Source organism: Podarcis vaucheri (assembly GCF_965113315.1).
Source record: "Podarcis vaucheri genome assembly, chromosome: Z".
In the NCBI taxonomy this organism is placed as follows: domain Eukaryota; kingdom Metazoa; phylum Chordata; class Lepidosauria; order Squamata; family Lacertidae; genus Podarcis; species Podarcis vaucheri.
Genome location: NC_138758.1, coordinates 39225234 through 39248145, shown reverse-complemented (window position 1 = coordinate 39248145; position 22912 = coordinate 39225234). Strand labels below are relative to the sequence as shown.

The following is a 22912-nucleotide window of genomic DNA, read 5'->3' as shown; positions in this document are numbered from 1 at the left end:
TGGCCACAGCTTTCCCACTCCTGGTTTATAGATTGCATACAGCCCTTTTCTCCCACAACCCCATCCTTTTGCCTTTCAATAACATTGCAAGGAAATGAAACAGGAGAGGGACTTGGTGAGGCTCACCCAGCTTGCTTCACAGCTCAATGTGCATTTCAACCTGACCTTTGCTCACTGAGGCTTGTTTCTATAGAAAAAAGGCTTTTTCATGGGGTTTGCATTGGTTGCTCTCCAGAGGTGAGGCCTTGCCCAGCCTTGCCACCCTTTCTCAGTTGGGGATGCTGACCTTCTTCCTGGGAAGCAAATGCTGTTAGGCCCTAAGCTACACCTGTCTCCAAGGACTAGATCCTATTTCTCAACCTCATTTTACCCAATCTGCAACATGGGAGGCACCGCTAGGTAGGGGATTCAACATGGAAAGCTGCCTTGCACTGCATCAGGCCACTGGTCTAGGTTGGCATCGCCCACATTGACTGGCAGTAGCTCTCCAGGCTTCCAAGCAAAAGCCTTTCCCTGACCTTACTTGGAGATGCCAGGATTGAACCTGGAACCTTCTGCCTGCAAAACAGGTGCTGTGTCCCTGAGCTGTGCCCCGTCCTTCGGTACTCATTGCTGTTGGCTCAGCAGTGGGAGTAGCAAAACGTGAACCTAATACCTTCTGCGTTAAAGGTAATTTCACCCCATCGACCTTCCACTTTTGGAACAGGTTTTCGCCTCGAATGTAAATAAAGAGAAGCTGCTCCGTCTGAAGCTAGGCTCTGGCAAAGTCATCAAGGTAAGATGGCGCTATCTTCCCACCACAGTGCAAGGATTCTTTCTTCCACTTCCACATCTAAGCAGAGTTCAGCAGCCCGGGCTGTGTGGAAGGCTGAATAGCAGTGATGTTTATTGAGCTCAAACCCTGATCAAATGGCTTCCTCAAGAACAGCAGGCAGGTAGCTGTCCCAGCTTGTCTACGCCTGCCAGGATCTGCTGGAGTGGGAGGCCTCCTCTGTGGCCTGGAAGAAAAATGTCCTGGACCTCCAGTGTTGCCTCTTGCTGTCCTGGATGAGAGACAGAGGGGGGAGTGGGAGTGGGTGTCTAAGGTAGCTTATTGTACAAAGGGAAAAATTACATTCGTTGCCCCTCCCACTTTCCCCCTTTTGCCCTGCCCACTCCTGACATGCTCCTCCCCACCAAGAAGGTTTCCCCAGAGGGAATGGTTTTCATCCCTGCTTTAAACTACAGTACTGTCCTCAAGACTGCAAGAGAACTTTCAGTATTCCTGTGCCCTGCTCTCGACCAGCCTTTACCAACCTGACAAACACACACACAGATCCTGTGGACTCCAACTCCCATCATCCCCAGCCAGCGCCTGCTGATTGGAGTTGGAGTTCAAGGTATCTGGATGACATTAGGTTGGCGAAGGCTGTGTGGTTCTGGCACTTAGCGAAGGCGGTCACCTAAACTTGTTTTTGCTTGGTTCTCCATTTCTGGAATTTGAAGGCCTGGGAAGATGGAATGATTGGCATGAAGAGAGGAGGTAGGCGGTTCCTCCTCATCCCGCCAGCATTGGCTTACAGGCCTTTGGCAGAAGCTGAACGCATTCCTCCGGACTCAACTCTGGCCTTTGAGGTGGAAGTCAAACGGGTGAGTGTGTCTTCCTCCCAACGTGTTAGCGGCCAAGAGAACCTCAGAAGGTTGTTGGGTGGTCGGTCTATGGCCTGGATAAAGTTCTACAAATGGAGGCAGTGGTTGCCTTGACCAGACTCCATGATGTCCCTCTTTTGCTCCCTTAGGTGTGGTTTGCAAAGGGCGCTGACTCCGCCGGACAAAGTCTGGGCCCCAGGGACTCCCTCACACCTTCACCAGCACCACAATCAGAAAGCCCCGCTACAGACCCAGCATGGCTGACTCCTCCTACACCTGCTCCAAAGCCAGGGTGAGAAATAAATTGAGGGTGCTCTTAGCTTTTAAGCCCTCCATTCTCCCAGGTGTCCCATCCTAACTCTGCAGTAAACAGGTTGCCACCTCTGTGTTTGAGGCTTTCAGCCTTCACCTCAGCTGTATAACTCAGGCCCCATCTGCACTGTACCACCTTGGGATCTACGGATGAAGTCCGGTATACAAATTCAATAAATAGTAAATCATACGTTCCAAATAGCGCCATGCCAATTTCAACAGCTGTGGCTTCCTCCAAAGAATCCTGAGGGCCACCTTGTCTCATAGACAACCTGGCAGGGGCCACATTCCAGGGCTGGGCTGGGGCTCCAGTGGACAGAGCAACAGATGCTGCTCCTGCCTTCTGTGCAGCCAGAAAATACACCATGTGGGGCTTCTTTCTGCACACACCTCTCCCTGTCCAGGGAAGCAAGGTGCACTGTCACAGTTCAAGGACACATTCCAGCCAGGCTCAAGCTCCCTTGGGGAGGTAATGAAGTGGGGTAGGTGAGGGGCTTGGCCGAGGCAGAGTCCCAAAGGCCACTTGAGTGTCCTACCCCTTAATAGACTCTTCCTACTATGCTCAGGTTTGTTAACTCCCTTCCTTCCATACTGCAGTAAAGCTCAGGTGGCCTGGCTCAATCCCCAGGCACCCCAACGCTTCTGCCAGTCAGAGTGGACAGTACTGGGCTGGATGGACAAATAGAGGAATACAGGAATATAGCCAGTGTGGGGTAGCAGTTAAGAGGGTCTGTCAGAGTAAGATCTGGGAGACCAGGGTTCCAATCCCCACTCTGCCCTGAAGGTGACCTTGGGCCAGTCACACTCTCTCAGCCTAAGCTACCTCACAGGCTTGTGAAGATAAAAAAGGGAGGAAAACGATATACCAGTATTTGAGTTCCTTGGAGGAAAGATGGAACATAAAATAAGAACTATTATGATTCTGATATAAAGGATAGAAGCTCTCCTAGGGTGGCTTTTCAAAAGTGAGATCTACATATGATACTGCCTTGATTTATTATTATTTTTCACATGAGAGGATGGAAAGTATCAAATCATGCAAACATTCACGTGTGCAAAAAACAATTCTTCCCCCAGCTATGTGGAGCAGGGGAACCTGATATTTGAGCAGAGCAACAGCTCACTGCAGAGGACCATGGAGCACACCCAAGCAAGGGTCCTACATGCTGAACAGGAGAAGGTAAGCCCTGGCAGTGTGACAGCCACAACAGGAGGGCCAAGTGACTGAGGCTGTGGGGGAGGGCAAGTGCTATCCCAGGATCCCGTCCTTGAGTTCACAATCGATAGTGCAGGTCACAATCCCCCTTTGCCTGCAGGCCAGAAAGAAGTTACATTTCTGAGCAGCAGCAGCAACAAAATAGAACAAACGATTAGCTAGGTATACATGCACATACAGGTAAAAGATTCATAAGCTTCAGGTAACCCTTTGAAAAGCACCTCAGGTTGAATATGAGAGAACAACAGAATGTCCCTTTAAAATCTAACAGAGTGGGTAAGGGAAAAAATGTACCACATTGGTCTACAGTAAGATCTCATTGGCTGCATTCACATGGCATGCTAAACTGTGGATTGTGATGACATGAGCAAGCACAGTGAGCGTCCCCCTCACCTCCTCCTATGCTGCCAAGAAGAAGGGCGTGAGAGTTTCCACTTCTAGGTAACCGCTACTTCCTTTCTTGTTTGGACTGAGAACAGGCATTAATGTTAAGTAGAATAAGTTTCTGAAGTTAGCTTATAGAAACAAACATTTGGTGTTGGTGTGTTTGATATTACCCATAGTTGATGTTAGCTGCAGCTCATTGTACCAGGCAACACAGCAAACCAGGGTTTCTGGGCGCATGAGAGGAGGAGATGTAAGGGGAGAGCATGCAAGTCCAGGTTTACTGTGGCCTGTTCTTGCTTGGGCATCAGCGTGCAAACCCTGCCATTAAGGGATGTGACGCGGCAGCCAAAAAAGCCAATGCAATTCTGGGCTGCATCAATAGGAGTATAGCATCTAGATCAAGGGAAGTAATAGTGCCACTGTATTCTGCTCTGGTCAGACCTCACCTGGTGTACTGTGTCCAGTTCTGGACACCACAGTTCAAGAAGGACATTGACAAACTGGAACGTGTCCAGAGGAGGGCAACCAAAATGGTCAAAGGCCTGGAAACGATGCCTTATGAGGAACGGCTAAGGGAGCTGGGCATGTTTAGCCTGGAGAAGAGGAGGTTAAGGGGTGATATGATAGCCATGTTCAAATATATAAAAGGATGTCACATAGAGGAGGGAGAAAGGTTGTTTTCTGCTGCTCCGGAGAAGCGGACACGGAGCAATGGATCCAAACTACAAGAAAGAAGATTCCACCTAAGCATTAGGAAGAACTTCCTGACAGCAAGAGCTGTTCGACAGTGGAATTTGCTGCCAAGGAGTGTGGTGGAGTCTCCTACTTTGGAGGTCTTTAAGCAGAGGCTTGACAACCATATGTCAGGAGTGCTCTGATGGTGTTTCCTGCTTGGCAGGGGGTTGGACTCGATGGCCCTTGTGGTCTCTTCCAACTCTATGATTCTATGATTCTATGGATCTTCCATGCATCTTACCCTGAGGCCGCTGGGATTTTCAGTGATATAATCAGCCCTTGGACCACAGAATAAGCAGAGTGCTCTTAACACAGAATGCCATTGCCTCTTTTGTTGTTTTCTTTTAAATGATATTTATTAAGTTTTCAAAGGGAAAAAATTACATAAATAAAAAAATAGAAGAAAAAGAAAAAAAGATAAAAAAGAAAAAAGTACAAAATAGAGAAAAAAGATAAAAAACATTTAAAAAGAAAACACATCAATCTTTCCCTGTCATATATTCATATCCTTGCTTCCCTGACCTCCTCACACCTCCTTTTTTTGTATTCCAATTCAATTAGTTAATTCAGCAATTTCTTTCCCTCTTTGTTTTTATCTTAATCCTTTAACTTAATATAATATAACTTTGAGTTCTCACCTGTTAATAATCCATTTTTCATACACCTAAAACATTTACTGCTTAAACCACTTAACTTCATTCTGACATCATTCTAACATTCATTAATTTTGCAATATTTTTGTAAATAGTCTTTGAATTTCTTCCAATCTTCTTCCACCGACTCTTCTCCCTGGTCTCGGATTCTGCCAGTCATTTCCGCCAATTCCATGTAGTCCATCACCTTCATCTGCCATTCTTCCAGGGTGGGTAGATCTTGCGTCTTCCAATACTTTGCAATAAGTATTCTTGCTGCTATTGTGGCATACATAAAGAAAGTTCTGTCCTTCTTTGGCACCATTTGGCCGACCATGCCCAGGAGAAAGGCCTCTGGTTTCTTCAGAAAGGTATATTTAAATACCCTTTTCAGTTCATTATAAATCATCTCCCAGAATGCCTTAACCCTTGGGCACGTCCACCAAAGGTGAAAGAATGTACCTTCAGTTTTCTTACATTTCCAACATTTATTATCGGGCAAATGATAGATTTTTGCAAGCTTGACTGGTGTCATGTACCACCTGTATATCACGGGTGTCAAACACAAGGCCCGCGGGCCAAATCCGGCCCGCCAGACCTCGTCATGTGGCCCGTGTAGCCTTTCCAGGATCATGGGACGAAACTCCCCCGGGGAACGTGCCCCATCACCCTCCGCTCCTGCCTTGCTCCCTGTGACAGGAATTCCCCAAAGTGCATCAGCATCTGCCGCTTGCCCAGCAGCCTCAGCACCGCCTTGCACCCGGCGCCCCCGCCATCCTCGGCGCAGGGAGCGAGGGGCGCGCGGGCAGGCGCTGCCCGGCGGAGCGACGGCTCCTTCCGAGCAGCTGGCAGCGTCTGGGCAGGACTGGCCTCCCGCCTGGTCCTGCGGCGGCTGCAGACGCGACCGAAGCAGCGCAGGGAAGGAGATGCCCGGCCGCCCAGCCCAGCCCCGCGCGCTCCCGCTCTCTCTCGGCGGCCGGGGAGCGGGGCCAAAGCGGGACCCCACCTGAGTGGCGGCTGCGCGAGCCAATAGGCGAGCTGGGGGAGAGGGGGAGGCGGGGCCCCGGGGAACAAAGGAGGGAGGGGTGCCCGGGAGAAGGGGGCGGGGAGCTTGGCCGGACAGCCTCGCCCGGGGCGGGGCGGGAGGAGTGGGAAGCGCAGCGTGGCGCCCGGGACGCCCGAGTTCCGCTGGGTTAGAAACCGGTGGCCTACCTCTGCTGGCCGCAGAAGGCAGCCGGGTCTGGATCGTGCCCCGAGAGTGGCGGGGTCCCGCGCACAGCCTGCCCTTCAGGTTGGGAAGCTGCTCCTGGGGCTCCACCTGAAGCCACGCAGAGCCCTCAAGGCGCCCTCGGCGCGACTTGGCCGGGGCAAAAGGCGAAGCGGAGCCTCTGGAGGGAAAGGCGGTCGGATTCCCCTCCTCGGCGGGTCCGGTAGTCTCCTGCCTCCCCTGAGGAAGGGTCTCTTCTTCAGCTTTTCTGATCCTTCGTGGCCCTCTTGGGAGAAGCCAAAATAAATAATGCGGCCCCTGATGAATTTGAGTTTGACACCCCTGCTGTATATCATTTTCATAATATTCTCTCTTAAGGCATTACATGCCGTAAACTTCATACCTGTGGTCCATAACTGTTCCCAGTCAGCCATCATTATGTTGTGTCCGACATCTTGTACCCATTTAATCATAGCAGATTTCACCATTTCATCCTGTGTATTCCATTTCAGCAGCAAGTTATACATCTTTGACAAAATCTTAGTTTTGGGTTCTAGGAATTCTGTTTCTAATTTTGATTTTTCCACCTGGAAGCCAATTTTCTTGTCCATATTATATGCCTCCATTATCTGATAATAATGAAGCCAGTCTCGCACTTTGTTTTTTAGTTTCTCAAAACTCTGCAATTTCAGTCTATCTCCCTCTTGTTCCAAAATTTGCCAATTCCCATCTGACCTCCATATTGAGCTTTTTCTGAGCTTTCGCTTCCATCGGTGACAGCCACCTTGGGGTTTTTTCCCCCAATAAGTCCTTATATCTTATCCAGACATTAAACAATGCTTTCCTGACAATATGGTTTTTAAATGCTTTATGTGCCTTTACCTTGTTGTCAGCGGCTGCCTCAGGTCTCAGCTCACAAAAGACCAACGCCAAGCTCTTCTTATATACAAGGATGTTTATTGCAGTTCATTATTGGTTCCACAACCGAGGCGCGCAGCCCCGAGTCTCTAACGTCAGACATTTGAAGTCCCCTCTGAATCGGTCCCGCCCCTGCACCAACTTAAGAGGCTTGTGCTAGACCACCTCTTCCTGTCTTTCCTTTTCCGCAGGGTCTTTCTGCCCCCCTGGGTTCCTTCCCTCCTGCTCTCTTCTGAAGCGGATTCCTGAGATGCCTGTTCCCCCCTCCTTCGTGCTCTGGGGCTGGGCTCCTCCTCCGGGCTTCCTCCATTTCTGCGCGCCTCCACATTTGAACTTGGCGCTCGCTCGCTACCCCTGACCTTCCTTTTGACACTTACACTACTCCCTGTACTACTCTCCGCCTCTTCCGGCAGGACGTTCTCCACAGATCTCCTTCCCCTGTCTCTTTCCTGCTCCGCTCCGTGTGTCACACTGGGAACCCCCCTCTCTTCCCTTCGTTCCTGCTGGGAAGCCGGCCCCGATCTCCCACTCCCGCTCGGGGTTTCCCTGCTGCTTCCCTGCTCCTGGCAGGTCCCCCCTGTGACCCCCCTTGTCCTGACTAGGGGCGCCCCCTCCTGAGAATCCTCCAATTCACTTGAGAGACTCATGGAAGATCTCAAGTCATTGTCATCCTCTTCCTCACTGTCCTGGGATTCTTCCTCGTCGCTCTCAGTCTCCTCCCTCACCTGTGCCTCTGTCTCTGAACCTCTGACATCCATCCCCCCCTCGAAGCCCCCCCTTCCCCCCTCCCGCTGCTCGGGCGCAGGTTCCGGGGGCTCCGTCTTTGCGGAGGTCGCTGCCGGACACAGGTCGTCGACGTCGATCTCCTCTGCTTCCAGTTCATTGTTTGTGTACTCGAACCCATTGTCCTCTCCCAACATGTTCACGTCCTCCCCACCCCCTGATGCCTGGGTGGGGTCTGCTTGCCAAGGACCCACCCGCCACCTCATGCGCCAGTCCTCTTCTGGTTGGTCGTCCCACCAGTAAGAAGGGTCGGTGTCCACCCCCGAACACGATCCCCTTGGAGGGCTCGACTCTGGCGTCGTCTCCTCTGCGGAGGAGAACCCTCGGAAGGTGCTGGCGGAAAGTGTGGGCGTAAAAAGCCAATCGTCGAAAAACTGCGCTGGCATGGGCCTGTGTGGGAAAAGGGCATGGAACTCGTCCTTGAGGAGGGGTTCGTCCAAAGCGTAGTCCGGCACCCAACTGTTGGTGCTGGCCGGGGCGCCCTCCCTGGCGAGAAAATATTCTACTCCCTCTTCCCCCCATCTCGAGTCCAGAATCTCTGTGACCTCGTTGACTGGTTCGTCCTTAGGTGACCTCCCCCTCTTGGGCGACTCCCTGCTTGGTTCTGGTGCCGTCCCTGACTCCTGAAATCTGTGTGGGGCCTTGTAGAGGGTGAGCATCGACCTATGAAAGACCGGGTGCATTCTGGAACCCTCGGGGAGGGCCAATCGAAACGCTACGGGATTGATCCTGGCCTCAATTTGGTACGGCCCTAGTTGCCTGTGTCCTAGCTTCTTTTTAGCTAACGACTTGGCCGGCACCGCTTGGGCCGCTAACCATACCCAGTCTCCCACCTGGATGTCTTCCCCCTCCCTCCTGTGTTTGTCCGCCTGCACCTTATAGGCTTGTTTAGCTAGCTCTAAATGTCTCCATAGCTCGTCGTGCACCTCTTGCAATTCTGCTGCGAAATGGTCGGCTTCCTGTGGCTCCCCCTCCCCCGTCGTTACGAGCCCCGGGAAGGTTCTGGGATGCCTTCCATTGTTAGCGAAGAACGGCGTCACCCCCGTAGACGCATGCTTCGTGTTGTTGTAGGCAAACTCAGCCATCGGTAGGTAATCCACCCAAGCCGCGGGTCGCTGATTGGCGTAACATCTCAGGTACTGCTGCATGATCGCGTTGACCCTCTCTGCTTGGCCGTTGGTCTGCGGATGTCTCGCCGACGACAGGTTGATTTTGGCGTGCAGGATCCCTAGGAGCTTCCGCCAGAAACTGGACACAAACTGGCGCCCCCTGTCGGACAGAATGGACCGTGGCAACCCATGCACCTTGAACACGTGGTCGATGAACAGTTTGGCTGTCTGCTCCGCTGTCGCCACCTTCGCACAAGGAATGAAATGCGCCATCTTGGTGAACAGGTCTACAACCACAAGCACCGCCGTCTTGCCTCGCGAACTGGGCAGATCAGTGACAAAGTCCAGCGCCACCCTCTCCCACGGTTGCAGTGGCATTTCCAGCGGTTTCAGCAGTCCCGCTGGCTTCTGGTGCACTGGCTTGGACCCTTGGCACGTGTCACACCTGGCGACGTACTCCGCGACCTCCCCTCGCATCTGGGGCCACCAAAAGTCTCTGGCCACTAATTCCGTTGTCTTTTCCTTGCCGAAGTGGCCAGCGCTGGGTGCGTCGTGCAACTGCTGCAGAACCTTCGCACAGAGATCGTCTCCTGGAACGTAGAGAGCACCTTTACGGGTCAGCAGGCCGTCGCGTATCTGGAACTCGTCGTCCTTTGCTGTGCCCCTCCGCACCTCTTCCATCTTGGACTGTGCGAACGGATCCGCCTGCAACGCGCGACGCACCGCCTCCAGGTCCACGGCGGCTGAAGCGCACGCCCACGCCTGCGGTGCAAAAATGTGCTTGGCTGCCACCGGTGCCGCTGCCTCGAGATACTGCGGTTTCCTGGAGAGCGCATCTGCTATGACATTGTTGTCGCCTGGGATGTACTCTATCCTGAAATCGAAATCCGCAAAGAACTCCGCCCAGCGTATGTGCCTCTGGCTCTGTAGCTTCGCCGTGCGCCAGTACTCTAGGTTCTTGTGGTCCGTGCGGACCTGCACGGTGTGCTTGGCTCCGATGAGAAAGTGCCTCCACGCCTTGAAAGCTGCGTGGATGGCCAGCAACTCCCTGTCCCAAATGGTGTAGTTCTGCTCCGACTTGCTGAGCTTTCTGGAGTAGAAAGCACAGGGCCTCCAGTTTCCCTGCGGGTCTTCCTGTAAGAGGACGGCCCCCACCGCTCTGTCAGATGCGTCAGTCTCCACCCTCATGGGCCTGCCAGGATTCACGTGTAGCAGCTGTTCTTCGGACGCGAAGAGACTCTTAAGTCTCCTGAAGGACTGCTCCGCTTGGCCCGTCCAGGTGAACTTCTTCTTCTTGGAGCTGAGAGTGTCCATGATAGCTGCCGTCTCCTTGGCGAAACCCCTGATGAACTTGCGGTAAAAGTTGGCGAAGCCGACGAACCTCTGGACCTCTTTCCGATTTCGCGGGCTCTTCCAGTCCAACACCGCGCGGACCTTGGCGCTGTCCATGGCTAGTCCCCCGTCGGACAGCCTATAGCCCAGAAAATCCACCTCCGTCACGTCGAATTGGCACTTCTCCAGCTTGGCGTAGAGCCTGTGCTCCCGTAGCCTCTGCAGGACCTCCTTCACGTCGCTCTCGTGAGCCTCCGGCGATTCTGAGAAGATCAGAATGTCGTCGAGGAAACATACGCACTTCTTGTAGAGGAGTCCCGCTAGCACATGATGCATAAAAGCTTGGAAAAAGTGGGAGCCATTTTGGAGACCAAACGGCATAACTCTGTATTCGTAGGTGCCCAATGGCGTGAACATGGCCGTCTTCCACTCATCACCCTCTCGCACGCGTATGAGATTGTAAGCTCCGCGGAGATCCAACTTGGTGAAGATCTTCCCTTTCCGCACCGTCGCGAGCAGGTCGTCGATCTTGGGCATGGGGAAGGCCGCGGGCTTTGTCTTTGAGTTTATGAATCTGAAGTCTACGATCAGCCACTTTTGGGGCGTGTCTCTCTTCTTCACAAAAACACAGGACTGCCCCCTACAGCCTTCGATTCTCGGATGAATCCCCGCTGCAGATTGTGATCTATGAATTCCCGGAGCTCCTGCAGCTCCTCCTCGGACATGGAATACAGCTTCACAGGCGGCAGCGTTGTCCCTGGCAAGAGGTCAATAGCGCAATCGTAGGGCCGGTGAGGTGGCAACTGGTCAGCCTCCTTCTCGCAGAAAACCTCCAAAAACCCCTTGTACTTGAGGGGTACTGCTTGCGCCATGCTGAGACGTAGCTGCTGCCCCTCCTCTTGGCCCTCCTCCTCCTGACCGGTCTGGATGCAATGCTGCGCGCAATAGGACGAGCCGAAGGTGAGCTGCCGCTGGTACCACGCCATGGTCGGGCTGTGCCTATCCAGCCAACTCATGCCTAACACTATAGGCGTGTCTGACAGGCGGGTGACATTGAAACTGATGACTTCTCGGTGATTGCCAATCTGCATCACCATGGGCGGCGTCTGTTGTACCACTTGCCCCCCCAGCAGCTTCCTGCCATCCACTGTGACGACGTTCAATGGCAGCGTGGCTGGCAGAAGCTCTATGCGATGCTGCTTGACGAACTGCACCCCCACGAAGTCTGCGTTGCTCCCACTGTCAATTGTGATGGGGACCTCCAGGGTGCGTCCATTAGGTAGCTGGAGGGTTGCAGTGAGCTGCACTACAGGTTTGGGTGGCAGGGGGTCTGTAGGCTGCAAAGGCGCTGGGGACTGCTCTATTGACTTGCCTGGCTGTGCCCCAACATTGCTGAGTCCAGCCAGGCATTGTCGTTTCCCTGACACAGCTCTTCATGCTGTGCTGCTGCATTTACTGTCGCCAAGGCTGCAGTGTGCTGCCGGAGCCTCTGGGGACACTCTTTCGCCATGTGCGTTGCACTGTCACAGACGTAACACTTCCTGTTCCCTCTAGGAGGCTTCTTCTTGACTGTTCCGGATGCTGGGGCTCCGGCCACTGACTGAGCCTTTGCACTCCCCAGTTCCATAGGCTCCTCCCCTGACTGCAGCTGAGGGGAGAGACGCGGACGTCCTGGATCTCTGGGAAACAAAGGAGGCACTCTAGACGGTGCGTGAAGCTGGCTACCCCCCTCATTGCGCCAAGGGCGTTCTTCCTGGCGCACTCCAATGGCAAGCGCACGCTGCACCACGTCTGCCAGGGTTTTAGGTCTGTCCCCCCTAGCCAGCTCGTCCTTCACCGGGCCAGAGAGCCCCTCCCAAAATAAGTCTCTGACAGCCAGAGAATCTTTCTCCCATCGCAGCACATTCAGCAAGGCGAAAAAGCGAGCATGGTACTGACGCACTGAAGCCTTGCCTTGCCTTAAACCATGGATCTGCTGGCGTGCCACATCCACATCCACGCTAGACTGGAAGCAAGCGTCCATGCATTTGATAAATTCATCAGAGTCCCTTCGAGCAGGGCAATCCTCGCGCCACAGATTGCGCAGCCAAGCCCTCGCTTCCCCATGCAAGTGGGACACAATGAAACCCACCTTTTCCTCCTCATCTTTAAAGTCGTCGCGAAGCAAGTGCAACGCATATTCTACGTCTGCTTTAAAACTGGGGTATTGCTGCAGGTTCCCATTGAAGTGGGCTACCAAGTTGCCCCCTCTTCTGCCCAGTGCTACTCCAGCAGCTTTGGCCCCCGGGAACCCCACTTGGCATGCATGATCCCACCTGGCTTGCAGATCTTGGCACCGCTTTTCCGCCTCTTCCCCCTTCTTCTGGGAGACCACTACCTCAGTGGTAAGTCGGGAGACTGCGTTGCGTAGCTCAGCTATCTGCTGCTCCATACTCATGGCTGCCAAACTTCGTGAGCTTTGCAAAAAAAAAATTTGCGTAGTTTGGGAGGGGACTTACTGTCAGCGGCTGCCTCAGGTCTCAGCTCACAAAAGACCAACGCCAAGCTCTTCTTATATACAAGGATGTTTATTGCAGTTCATTATTGGTTCCACAACCGAGGCGCGCAGCCCCGAGTCTCTAACGTCAGACATTTGAAGTCCCCTCTGAATCGGTCCCGCCCCTGCACCAACTTAAGAGGCTTGTGCTAGACCACCTCTTCCTGTCTTTCCTTTTCCGCAGGGTCTTTCTGCCCCCCTGGGTTCCTTCCCTCCTGCTCTCTTCTGAAGCGGATTCCTGAGATGCCTGTTCCCCCCTCCTTCGTGCTCTGGGGCTGGGCTCCTCCTCCGGGCTTCCTCCATTTCCGCGCGCCTCCACATTTGAACTTGGCGCTCGCTCGCTACCCCTGACCTTCCTTTTGACACTTACACTACTCCCTGTACTACTCTCCGCCTCTTCCGGCAGGACGTTCTCCCCAGATCTCCTTCCCCTGTCTCTTTCCTGCTCCGCTCCGTGTGTCACACTGGGAACCCCCCTCTCTTCCCTTCGTTCCTGCTGGGAAGCCGGCCCCGATCTCCCACTCCCGCTCGGGGTTTCCCTGCTGCTTCCCTGCTCCTGGCAGGTCCCCCCTGTGACCCCCCTTGTCCTGACTAGGGGCGCCCCCTCCTGAGAATCCTCCAATTCACTTGAGAGACTCATGGAAGATCTCAAGTCATTGTCATCCTCTTCCTCACTGTCCTGGGATTCTTCCTCGTCGCTCTCCGTCTCCTCCCTCACCTGTGCCTCTGTCTCTGAACCCCTGACACTTGTCATACCACAAATATGCATGCCATCCAAATACATTATTAAAACCTTCTAAATCTAAAATGTCTGTGTTTTCAAGAAGCAGCCATTCTTTCAACCAGCAAAAAGCTGCTGATTCAAAATAAAGTTTAATGTCTGGTAGGGCAAATCCACCTCTTTGCATCCGTTAGTATTTTAAATTTTATTCTAGGCTTCTTGCCCTGCCAGACAAATCTAGAGATATCTCTCTGCCACTTCTTGAAACAGTCCATTTTGTCCAAAATTTGCAAAGTTTGGAACAGAAACAGCATTCTAGGCAATACATTCATTTTTATCGCAGCAATACGGCCTAGCAGTGAAAGCTTCAAATTTGACCAGATTTCTAAATCTTTTTTCACTTCAGCCCAACATTTTTCGTAATTGTCTTTGAATAGGTTCCCATTTTTTGCTGTCACGTTAATCCCCAGGTATTTCACTTTCTTAACCACTGTTAAACCTGTCTCATTCTGAAACCTCTCTCTCTCAATCGGTGTTAGATTTTTCTCTAAAACCTTGGTTTTTAACTTATTCAGTTTAAAATTAAATCCTGCAGCCTGACCAAATTCTTGAATCAGTTCCAATACCCTTTTAGTACTAGATTCTGGCTCCTGTAACGTCAATACTAAGTCATCTGCAAATGCTCTCAACTTGTACTGTTTAGCTCCAACTTGTACCCCTTTAACCAACTGGTCCCTTCTAATCATATTCAGCAGGACCTCCAGGACCGATATAAAAAGCAATGGGGAGATTGGGCAACCTTGTCATGTCCCTTTTTCTATCTTAAATTCTTCCGTCACCACGTTATTTACAATTAATTTAGCCTTTTGTTCTGAATAAATTGCACTTATACCGTTTTCAAAGCCTTGGCCTACCCCCATCCCCTGTAGGTTCTTCTTCATAAAACTCCAAGAAATATTGTCAAAGGCTTTCTCCGCGACCATAAATATCAAAACTGCCTTAGTGTTTATGTTCACTTGTAATTTTTCTAAAATATTGATTATATTTCTCACATTGTCAGACAAATGTCTACCGGGGAGAAAGCCTGCTTGGTCTTTATGGATCTCTTCCATTAACACCTTTTTTAGTCTTTTAGCCAAAATGTCTGCAAAAAATTTGTAATCCACATTGAGGAATGATATGGGGCGGTAGTTCTTAAGCTGCGTCTTTTCAGTCTCTGTTTTCGGTACAAGTGTAATATACGCTTCTTTCCACGACTCTGGTGCCCTTTTCCCACCCATTATTTCGTTACAGACTTCCTTCAACGGTTGTACTAACCATTCTTTTAAGGATCTATAATATTTGGAGGTCAGTCCGTCCGGTCCTGGAGATTTACCTAGTTGCATATTCTGAATGGCACCTTCTATCTCCTGTTCAGTTATTTTATAGTTCAGCATTAATTTATTTTCCTGAGAGATTTTTTGTAATCCATTTGTTTTCAAAAATCGATCTAAATCTATTTCTTCCTGTGGTCCTTGTGTATATAATTGTTTAAAATACCTCTGGAAACAGTTTCTAATCTCAGCTGGGTTCTGTATGTTCCTTCCTTCCACTTCTAAGTTTGTAACCGTATTTAATTTTTGTCTTTTTTTCATTTGCGAAGCCAACAATTTCCCACATTTATTAGCCGACTCGAATGTCTTTTGTCTCATTTGTTTGATTTTCCATTCTATCGCCTGATCCATCATTTTCATGTATTGTACTTGGTGTAACTTTATTTCTCTCAAAATCTCTTGCGACTTTGGTTTTGCTCTCAATTTCTTTTCACTTTCTTTTATTTTCTCCAATATCTTGTCCTTCTTCTCATTTTGGATTCTCTTCTTTAATACGTTCTGTTGTATCAAGAACCCTCTCATAACAGCTTTACTTGCGTCCCAGATTACTCTTTCTTCCACATTGGTATTCAAATTTATCTCAAAATAATCTCTCAAGGTTTTTTGGGCCTTCTTAATCACTTCTTCATCTCTGAATAAGGTACCATTCATCCTCCATCTGAAGGAGCCAGTTGGTGTTAGTTTCATCTCCATCTTCACAGCATTATGGTTGGAGCAGGTTTTGGGGCAAATTTTCACTTTTCTTGTCTTTGGAGCCATTCCTCTAGTGACCCATATTTGGTCAATTCTTGTCCATGTCAATTTGGCTTCAGAGAAGAAGGTTCCCTCTCTGACTAAGGGATTCTTTGTTCTCCAAATATCAACTAAATCCAAGTTGTCTGTCATCTCAAAAAAGGTTTTCGGTAATCTGCCATCTTTAGTGACTACCTGTCTTTGTGCCTTGTCCATATGTGTAGATACCACTCCGTTGATGTCTCCCATCAAAATCACATTGTAATCCAAATAGTACATCAAAGTCTCATGCAACTTTTTAAAGAATTCAGATTTCCCCTCATTTGGTGCATAAACTCCTACTATCAAAAATTTCTCTCCTTGTGTCTGTATTTCAATTGCCACAAATCTTCCTTGGTCATCTTTGAAGATAAATTTCGGTAATACTCTCCTTTGCATAAATCACTACCGCTCTTTTTTTAACCTTGTCTGAAGAAATAAACTCCTGGCCCAGTCTTTTGTTGATCAATACTTTCCTGTGTAGCCTTGTTACATGTGTTTCCTGTAAACAAATCCAGCCATTGCCTCTTTTGATAAAACTTTCTCCCCTCTTGCTGTTCTTGCTTCTGGTGGTGTTAACTCTCCTTTCCTTGTCGCCGCTTTTCTCTCTAGCACATGCCGCCACTGGATCAGGGGTGGGACCAGGTGAGGCATCGTCCTTGGGTGTCCTGATCACCTGAGCACTTCCTTACTCCCTTCATACTTTCCAGGTCAACCATTTCATACTTTTAACAGGGGAAAACCCACGCCTTCTGCAGGTGTCTCTCGTTGTGAAGCCTCTCTGTGCCTTGGCATCCTAGCTTCAGTGACAATGGGTTTTCCTAAATAAGGGGGGGGGACTCCAGGCCCCTGGACTAAAGGCCACCTTCCAAGCCTATGTGTCTGGCCCTCAAAACTCCTTCCAAGCCACGCACCCTCACCAGTCCTACATTGCACCCTCCTTGAGTGCTTTTGCCTGCCTGGATCGGGCCCAAAGCCCGTCTTATTCTCACAACCAGATGTCCCAAAAGGGAATTCTACAAACAGGATCTGTGCTCACCCCACTTGCAATTCCCAGGAACAGCATGCTGCCTCCAATGGTGGAGGGAGACCTTGTGGCTGCTGGCTGTGCATAGCTTTTCCTGCCCCATTGTTTTGTCTAATCCGCTGCTAAAGCCATCTAACTTTTTGGCCTTCATTTTATCTTGTGGGAGAGAGCTCTGCTGTGTGAAGATGTCCTTTATTTTGTCTGTCCTGAATTTTCTGGGGAAACCTTTTCTGCTCTCCATTTTATGCACCTTTGTCGTGCATGCTTTTTCCTGAACTAACTAAAAAGCCCAAGGCTTCTGCCTCCCCCTGCTCCTCATAGCCTTGCCAGTAGACCAGTTCTGCAGGGTGTTTCCTGGGAGACTCATTCTTAGCATTTGGGAGCCTCCAAAAGCACAGCTCTTGCATCCTCCCAGGAAAGGTCTTGTGGGCACTCCTTCCCCATATGTTCTCCTGTCTCTTCTGCTCCTTTGCGTTGCAGGTCAGAATCAGCAAGAAGCTAGCGGAAGCCACGGCGCAGATCACCCAGCTCCAGCTGGAGCTGGCCCGTCATCAGAAGCAGGAGATAGATCTCCACCTCCAACTGAATGAAGCCCTGACAGAGTCGGAGAGGCAGAAAGCCCAGGTCAGCCGACTCCGTGCACAGCTGGCAGGTAAGGGAAGCTGAGAGGAGGTGCTGAAATGGCAGAAGAGCACTATCCAAGCACATGCAGAGTAGTTTTATCATCCTAGGAAATTCTTTAGCTTGCGGGTAGGGAGCCTGTGGCCCTCCAAGTATTACTGGCCTTCACCTCTCATGACCCCCAGCAAGCGTAGCCAGGGATGATGGGGTTGGAGTCCAGCAATCTCTGGAGGTCCTGCTCCTTAGGGCCTCCTGCAGTGTAGCTGTTAAAAACTCAGACACACAATCTCCAAAAAGACTCTTGACTTTAATTCCATCTGTTTAAAAAAGGCAAGCTCTTGATCTCTACAAACTTGATTGATTATATTTCTATGCTGCTTTTTGTTGAAATGAATCTCCAGCTTACAAACAATAACATAATGTAACATAATAGAAAATGGGTTTGTGCAGATTCTGCACCTTCCTTGCCCTGCATGCAAGAGCAGAGCGGTGTAAGAGTGAGAAGAAACATGTGATATGTCTTTAAAGTTACACGGAGGCCCCATCCACACTATACAGCATTATCATGCCACTGCAGTCAGGCATGGCTTTCTCCCAAGGAATCCTGGGAAGTGTGTTTTTTTTCCAGCTGCCAATAGTTGTGTAGAAGTGGAGAGCCCTGCTTAAGCGGCCATTTCCAGCATAGTTTAACAGTCTGGGAATTGTAGCTGGGGGTGGTGGAAGACCAGGGTGTCCCACCACCTCTCAGCACCCTTAAGAGAATGTTCCCATTTCCCAGAATGTTTTGTGGGAAGCTGTGAGTGTTTAAAGCATATAGTTCAGATGGCGCTGTACTTAGGCTTAGCTACAGCAGTGGATGGAAACAGGGACATGTACTGTGGCGCAGGCTTCATCTGTCATTGGCTCTCTGCCCCACCTCCACAGAACATGAGGAGTTGTCTGACTTGAAACGCAGATACCAGGAGGTGAACCTGATTGCGATGCAGTTGGAGGAGAAGGTGGCAGGCCTGGACGTCGAGCTGGCTTATCACCGCGTTCAAATTGAGAATCTGGATAAGGTAGTGTCCAGGGCTGACAAAAGTCATCACCAAGGCCAGAAGTGGCGTCCTGGAAAACTCTCTCTGACCCTTAGGATTCTCCCAGTGCCACCCCTCCCCCCAGCTTTGCACCCTTGACTGTTCTTTGCCTCCCTGGAAGATGCCCTTGAACTCTGATCATGCGTCTTCTTTCATTCTTAAAGGGAGGATTGAAAGGGACAAGTGGGGAAATTAACGTGTGTTGCTCCACCTACTTTTACTCCTGGCAGGCGGTCCCCAAGAAGTGATAGTCAGTGGAGTCTAGTCTATTAGGCAAACAGGGCACTGCCCTCACCCAGCCACCACTGGCTTGCCTTCTTCCTTACAGCCAATCAGGATGTGGCTCTGCCTGTCACTGGACTCCTTGCCTTCTGCCCCACCCACCTCAATGGGCAGGAGCCACCTGTCCTTGGAACTCCTCTGCTCACTCTGCTGGGTTCTCATGTCTGCCGTAGGTCTCTCTGCTTACTGTTTATTACAAGGGCTCCTGAACTGTGATCTGCAGACCACCACTTAGTTAATGCTGGTTTCCTTCTAGCTTTCCCTGCTTAAAACCACAAGAAGCTCAGGGAACGAGAAGCTGTCACTGCAGCAGGAACAGCCAGAGCCTGTGAAAGGCAAGGTCACTGGGCTCCCTTAAAATGTCTTGATGGAGGGTTTGTGGTTCTAACGTGTCCCACAGGCTTGTTACACATCTGTGCTGTGAGCCGGTGTGATGCTGTTTAGTAATGCACAGACTGAACTGCATTACTGTATATAGAGCTTAGCGTTAGCTGAAAAAGCAACTCATAAATTACATGTTGTCAAAGGCTGGAGGACCCTGAAAAATTCAATGCAGGCAGTTGGGTGGGATATTACCTTGTATACAATCTGTAGAGAGAGACGCTTGACTCCCTGTCCACAGTACAGTGTGAAATGTGGCTTGCCTAATTGGTCCCAAACTTTTGGAAGGACACCAGGTTGGCAGAGGCAACAGCAGTTAACAACAGTTTAAAACAGTTTACAGTCTCACAAATAATGTATCTCCTAAAAGTACACACAGATGTGTTCCTCTCTCTGTAACAAACCGTGAAGTGCTCTTGAAATACTGTAACAAGTGTTAAGGAAAGTGGCGGGGGGACAAGAAGTAGAGAGAAATCTTAATCACATTCAGCAAAAGCAATGGCAAACCACACTTCTGTAACTTCAATCGGGAGTTGTTACCCATTGTCCTTTCTGATGTTGTTTCCCTGCCTTCTGACTCTTTGGCATCATCCTGCCCCACGTGAAGATCATCATCAATGAGGTCTTCCAGTCCCTGCGGGGCCAGTTCAACTTGGAGGAGTCCTATACTGGCCAGGAGGTCCTGGGTATCGTCCTGAACACCATCAAGGTACAGCCCAGGGCAGATGGATCCTGACACATGAATAAGATGTAGATTGAGTGAACTGGTCTATCATTTCTCTTCCTTTTTGTATGGTTCCAAAGGTCATGAGTTTGGGTGCCAGAGTTTTGGGTGCAAGATGCCCATAACTACTGGGTTTAGTAAGTGTTAGAATTTAATCACTGCTTGGAGAGTGAAACAGAAAGTCAGACGCTTAACAGCTGGACTCAGCTTCCTGTGTTGAGGAGATCGCTTGAGAGGTGGGCCATTAGAAAACTAATAATGAAGATGATGATGATGATGATGATGATGATGATTTATTTTGTTTATACCCAGCCACTCTGGGTGGCTTCCAACACATATATAAAACATAGTCAAACATTAAACATCTTTAAAAAATGGAACACTTCACCAATTTGCAGAGGCCATGCTAACCTCTTCATCAATCCAATTTTAGTATACACTATGTGCTGCAGACAGAAAGATGGGCCATCAGCAAGACAGACACTCTACCAGCCAGCAGATGGGTGAAGCCCCACCCAGAGCTTTGAGATAGTGAGTTTGAAGACAGTGCCAATGTTTTGGTTAGGAGGAAGTTTTAGGATTTCAGTTAGCTATGGTGTGATCAAAAGAAAAAAGGCTTTCAGTCTGTTAAATGCAGCAAGCTGGAGAGGCAGGATCAGAGCACAATGCAGACTGACAGTTTGAATTAGAGGTTGCAGCAACGGGAAAAACGGGACTCTCTTGGAGTGTATGCTGGGGGGCCCCTCCATTACAGGCTCAGGTGTAAATAAACTATATATCATTATGACACCACAGTCTAAACTGTGCCTCATTTCCAAAGAAACACAGACTAAGTGCCTAGACCCCTGCAATATTGCACCGGTCAGAGATTGGGGTGGCATTTAGCCCCATATTACTAATCATGGGAGCAGCAAAGAGGGTGAAGCCCAGCCCTCTAGAAATAACAGGTTGTATCTAAGGTACTACAAAGTGAAAGTCACTTAGCTGTGCCTGTGTGGCTGAGTAGGGATTCAAACCCTGGTCTCCTGAGTCCTGGTTAGAGACCAACCATTACACAGTACTTTCATCAGGGGCTGCAGTCGTTTTTGTGGCAAATAACCCCCCCTCCCCTCTACTTGTTCCAGACAACAACTCTGCAGCTGCTGGAGAGTCAGGAGGAGCAAAGGGGGAGCAGCAGCACCGAGGAGGAAGGACCTGCGGGAAGGAAGCAGCCAAGTGCCGCACCCCTTTATGGGGATCCCCACAGCAACTCTCTCCGAGAACCAGCACCAGTGGCATCCCCCGCTCCTTTGGCTAATCTGAAGGAAAGCTCAAGCAGTCCTCCATCCACCGCTCTCGAAGGAGCCCAAGACAGTCTGCTTTTTGCAGCTCCTGAGGCTCATTCTTCGGAAGCACCGGTTGAACAAACTCATGCAGCCTCTGCTCAAACTGCAAGGCCGCCTCTCAGGCTCTCCGCCAGTATTGAGAAGGAGAGGCCAAGCACTCAGGGTGAAATGGACACAAAAGACACTGCCATTCTGGCACCTCCAAATCCAGCGGCGGATGAGACGGCACCTCCAATGGAGGGGCCCACAACGGGTCCAGAGGGCAAGGAGGAGAGTGGGGCGAGTCAGCACACTGCTGGCCCCACTTCTCAAGCTGCTGTAGCCGACAAGCAGCAGGACTTGGCTGGAGCCTCACAGCCAAGACCAGCGTCCAGCCCCATGGAAGCGGATTCCAGGTCTGTGCCAGGGCGGGAGGGGGACGGGAACTGTACCTATGATGGGTCTTATGGTACTCAGTGCCTTGTGTTCTGATCTGGGGCTGATCTGGATGGAGATGGGGTTTTTCTGTGAGCCTCCCCAGATTGCTCATTTGGGCTGAGGTCGTCTTGACTTGTGGTTTTTGAGGCTGCTGGCAGGAAGAGGGGTGACACACTCTATCTCTCTCTTGGTAGCAAATGTCAATTTGGGACTTTGTCTGGCTTCAAATAACTGACTATTTAATTCACCACTGCCGAACACACCTGTACCCTACACGCTTTTGACCCAGCTGCTGCTGGGAGTAGCGATGGGTATCACCTTGTACAGCTCCTCCCTGTGGAAACCAAACTTAACCTATTGCCATAGCTCACCTCCAGTTTTGAACCTTGGCAAAATCGGATCTTGAAGAAAATAATAATAAAGTGCAATTAAAATAAATTAACCCTGTTGCCTCAGTTCTTTCACTTTAGCAAGGCAAGAAGGGGAGGGGTATTTGCGTGGTTATGTATGCCAAAAACCCACTCACCATTTATAGGGCACCTTAGGTGCTTCACGTACATACACCCGATACGGTAAGAATTAGCTCCAGTCCTGTGAGGGAGGCCAGTATTAGTAATCTCTTCATATTGCAGGTGCGGAGGCTGAAACAGAGTGAGAGTGGCTTGCCTAAAGGTTGAATGGTGAACTCAGGATAGGCACAAGGCGGTGCCTTGGTCCTCATCTCGACTTGGAGGCCGTCAATGTAGCACCTGCAATGCAGGAAGCCATGGCCACTGCAATCTCCCCCACAATCCAGCCTCTGCATAAAGATTTCCCGGGAAGGAGAGCCCACCCCATCCTGAGGCAGGTAGTCCCACCATTGAACAGCTAATACAACTTGAAGATTCTCCCAGTTGAGCTGTAAGCTGTCTGCTACCTCTGATTGCTGGCTCTAGTCTTTCCTAATAGAACAACCAGAACCAATCTGCTGCAGCTTCTGTGATTGAAGGGGAAGCTCTGGCTCCCAGGGGCCACCTGCAGCTCTCCTTCTGATCCCCTTGAATCTCCTCAGTACACCCACCTCACTGGCTCTACTTCATACATTCACTGAGCTGGGATTTTGTTTGCCAGCCTGGAATGAGGCCTGATAGATAGATGCCACAAAGCAGCTTTTACAGCATGTGAAAGATTACATAAAATGCAAAAGTGAACACTTTTTATTTATTACATTACAGTTCTATCCCACCTTCCAAAGGAGCCCAGTACAGCAGACAACAAGGCAATAAACTGACACACAAAAATTTAGAACACCTAAAAACATTTTTTTTTATTAGCCACCTCTCCTCAAGATATCAACAGGAATGTTTCAGTACCTCCTGGAATGCTGATGATCAGGGAGGCAGGCAAACCTCACACTGG

At 50.2% G+C, this 22912-nt stretch overlaps 1 protein-coding gene across 1 annotated transcript in view; it reads left to right on the top strand.

Moving 5' to 3' along the window:
- LOC309523886 (uncharacterized protein) overlaps positions 1 to 21952 on the top strand; it is a 37084-nt gene extending 15132 nt beyond the window's left edge. The window contains exons 8-16 of the mRNA XM_082208111.1: positions 707 to 775; positions 1486 to 1629; positions 1779 to 1921; positions 3019 to 3121; positions 16274 to 16306; positions 17169 to 17340; positions 18234 to 18367; positions 19656 to 19757; positions 20897 to 21952. Coding sequence (XP_082064237.1) covers positions 707 to 775; positions 1486 to 1629; positions 1779 to 1921; positions 3019 to 3121; positions 16274 to 16306; positions 17169 to 17340; positions 18234 to 18367; positions 19656 to 19757; positions 20897 to 21568 — 1572 coding nt within the window. The 3' untranslated portion in view covers positions 21569 to 21952. The remainder of the gene's footprint in view (positions 1 to 706; positions 776 to 1485; positions 1630 to 1778; positions 1922 to 3018; positions 3122 to 16273; positions 16307 to 17168; positions 17341 to 18233; positions 18368 to 19655; positions 19758 to 20896) is intronic.
- The last annotated feature ends 960 nt before the right edge of the window (positions 21953 to 22912 follow it).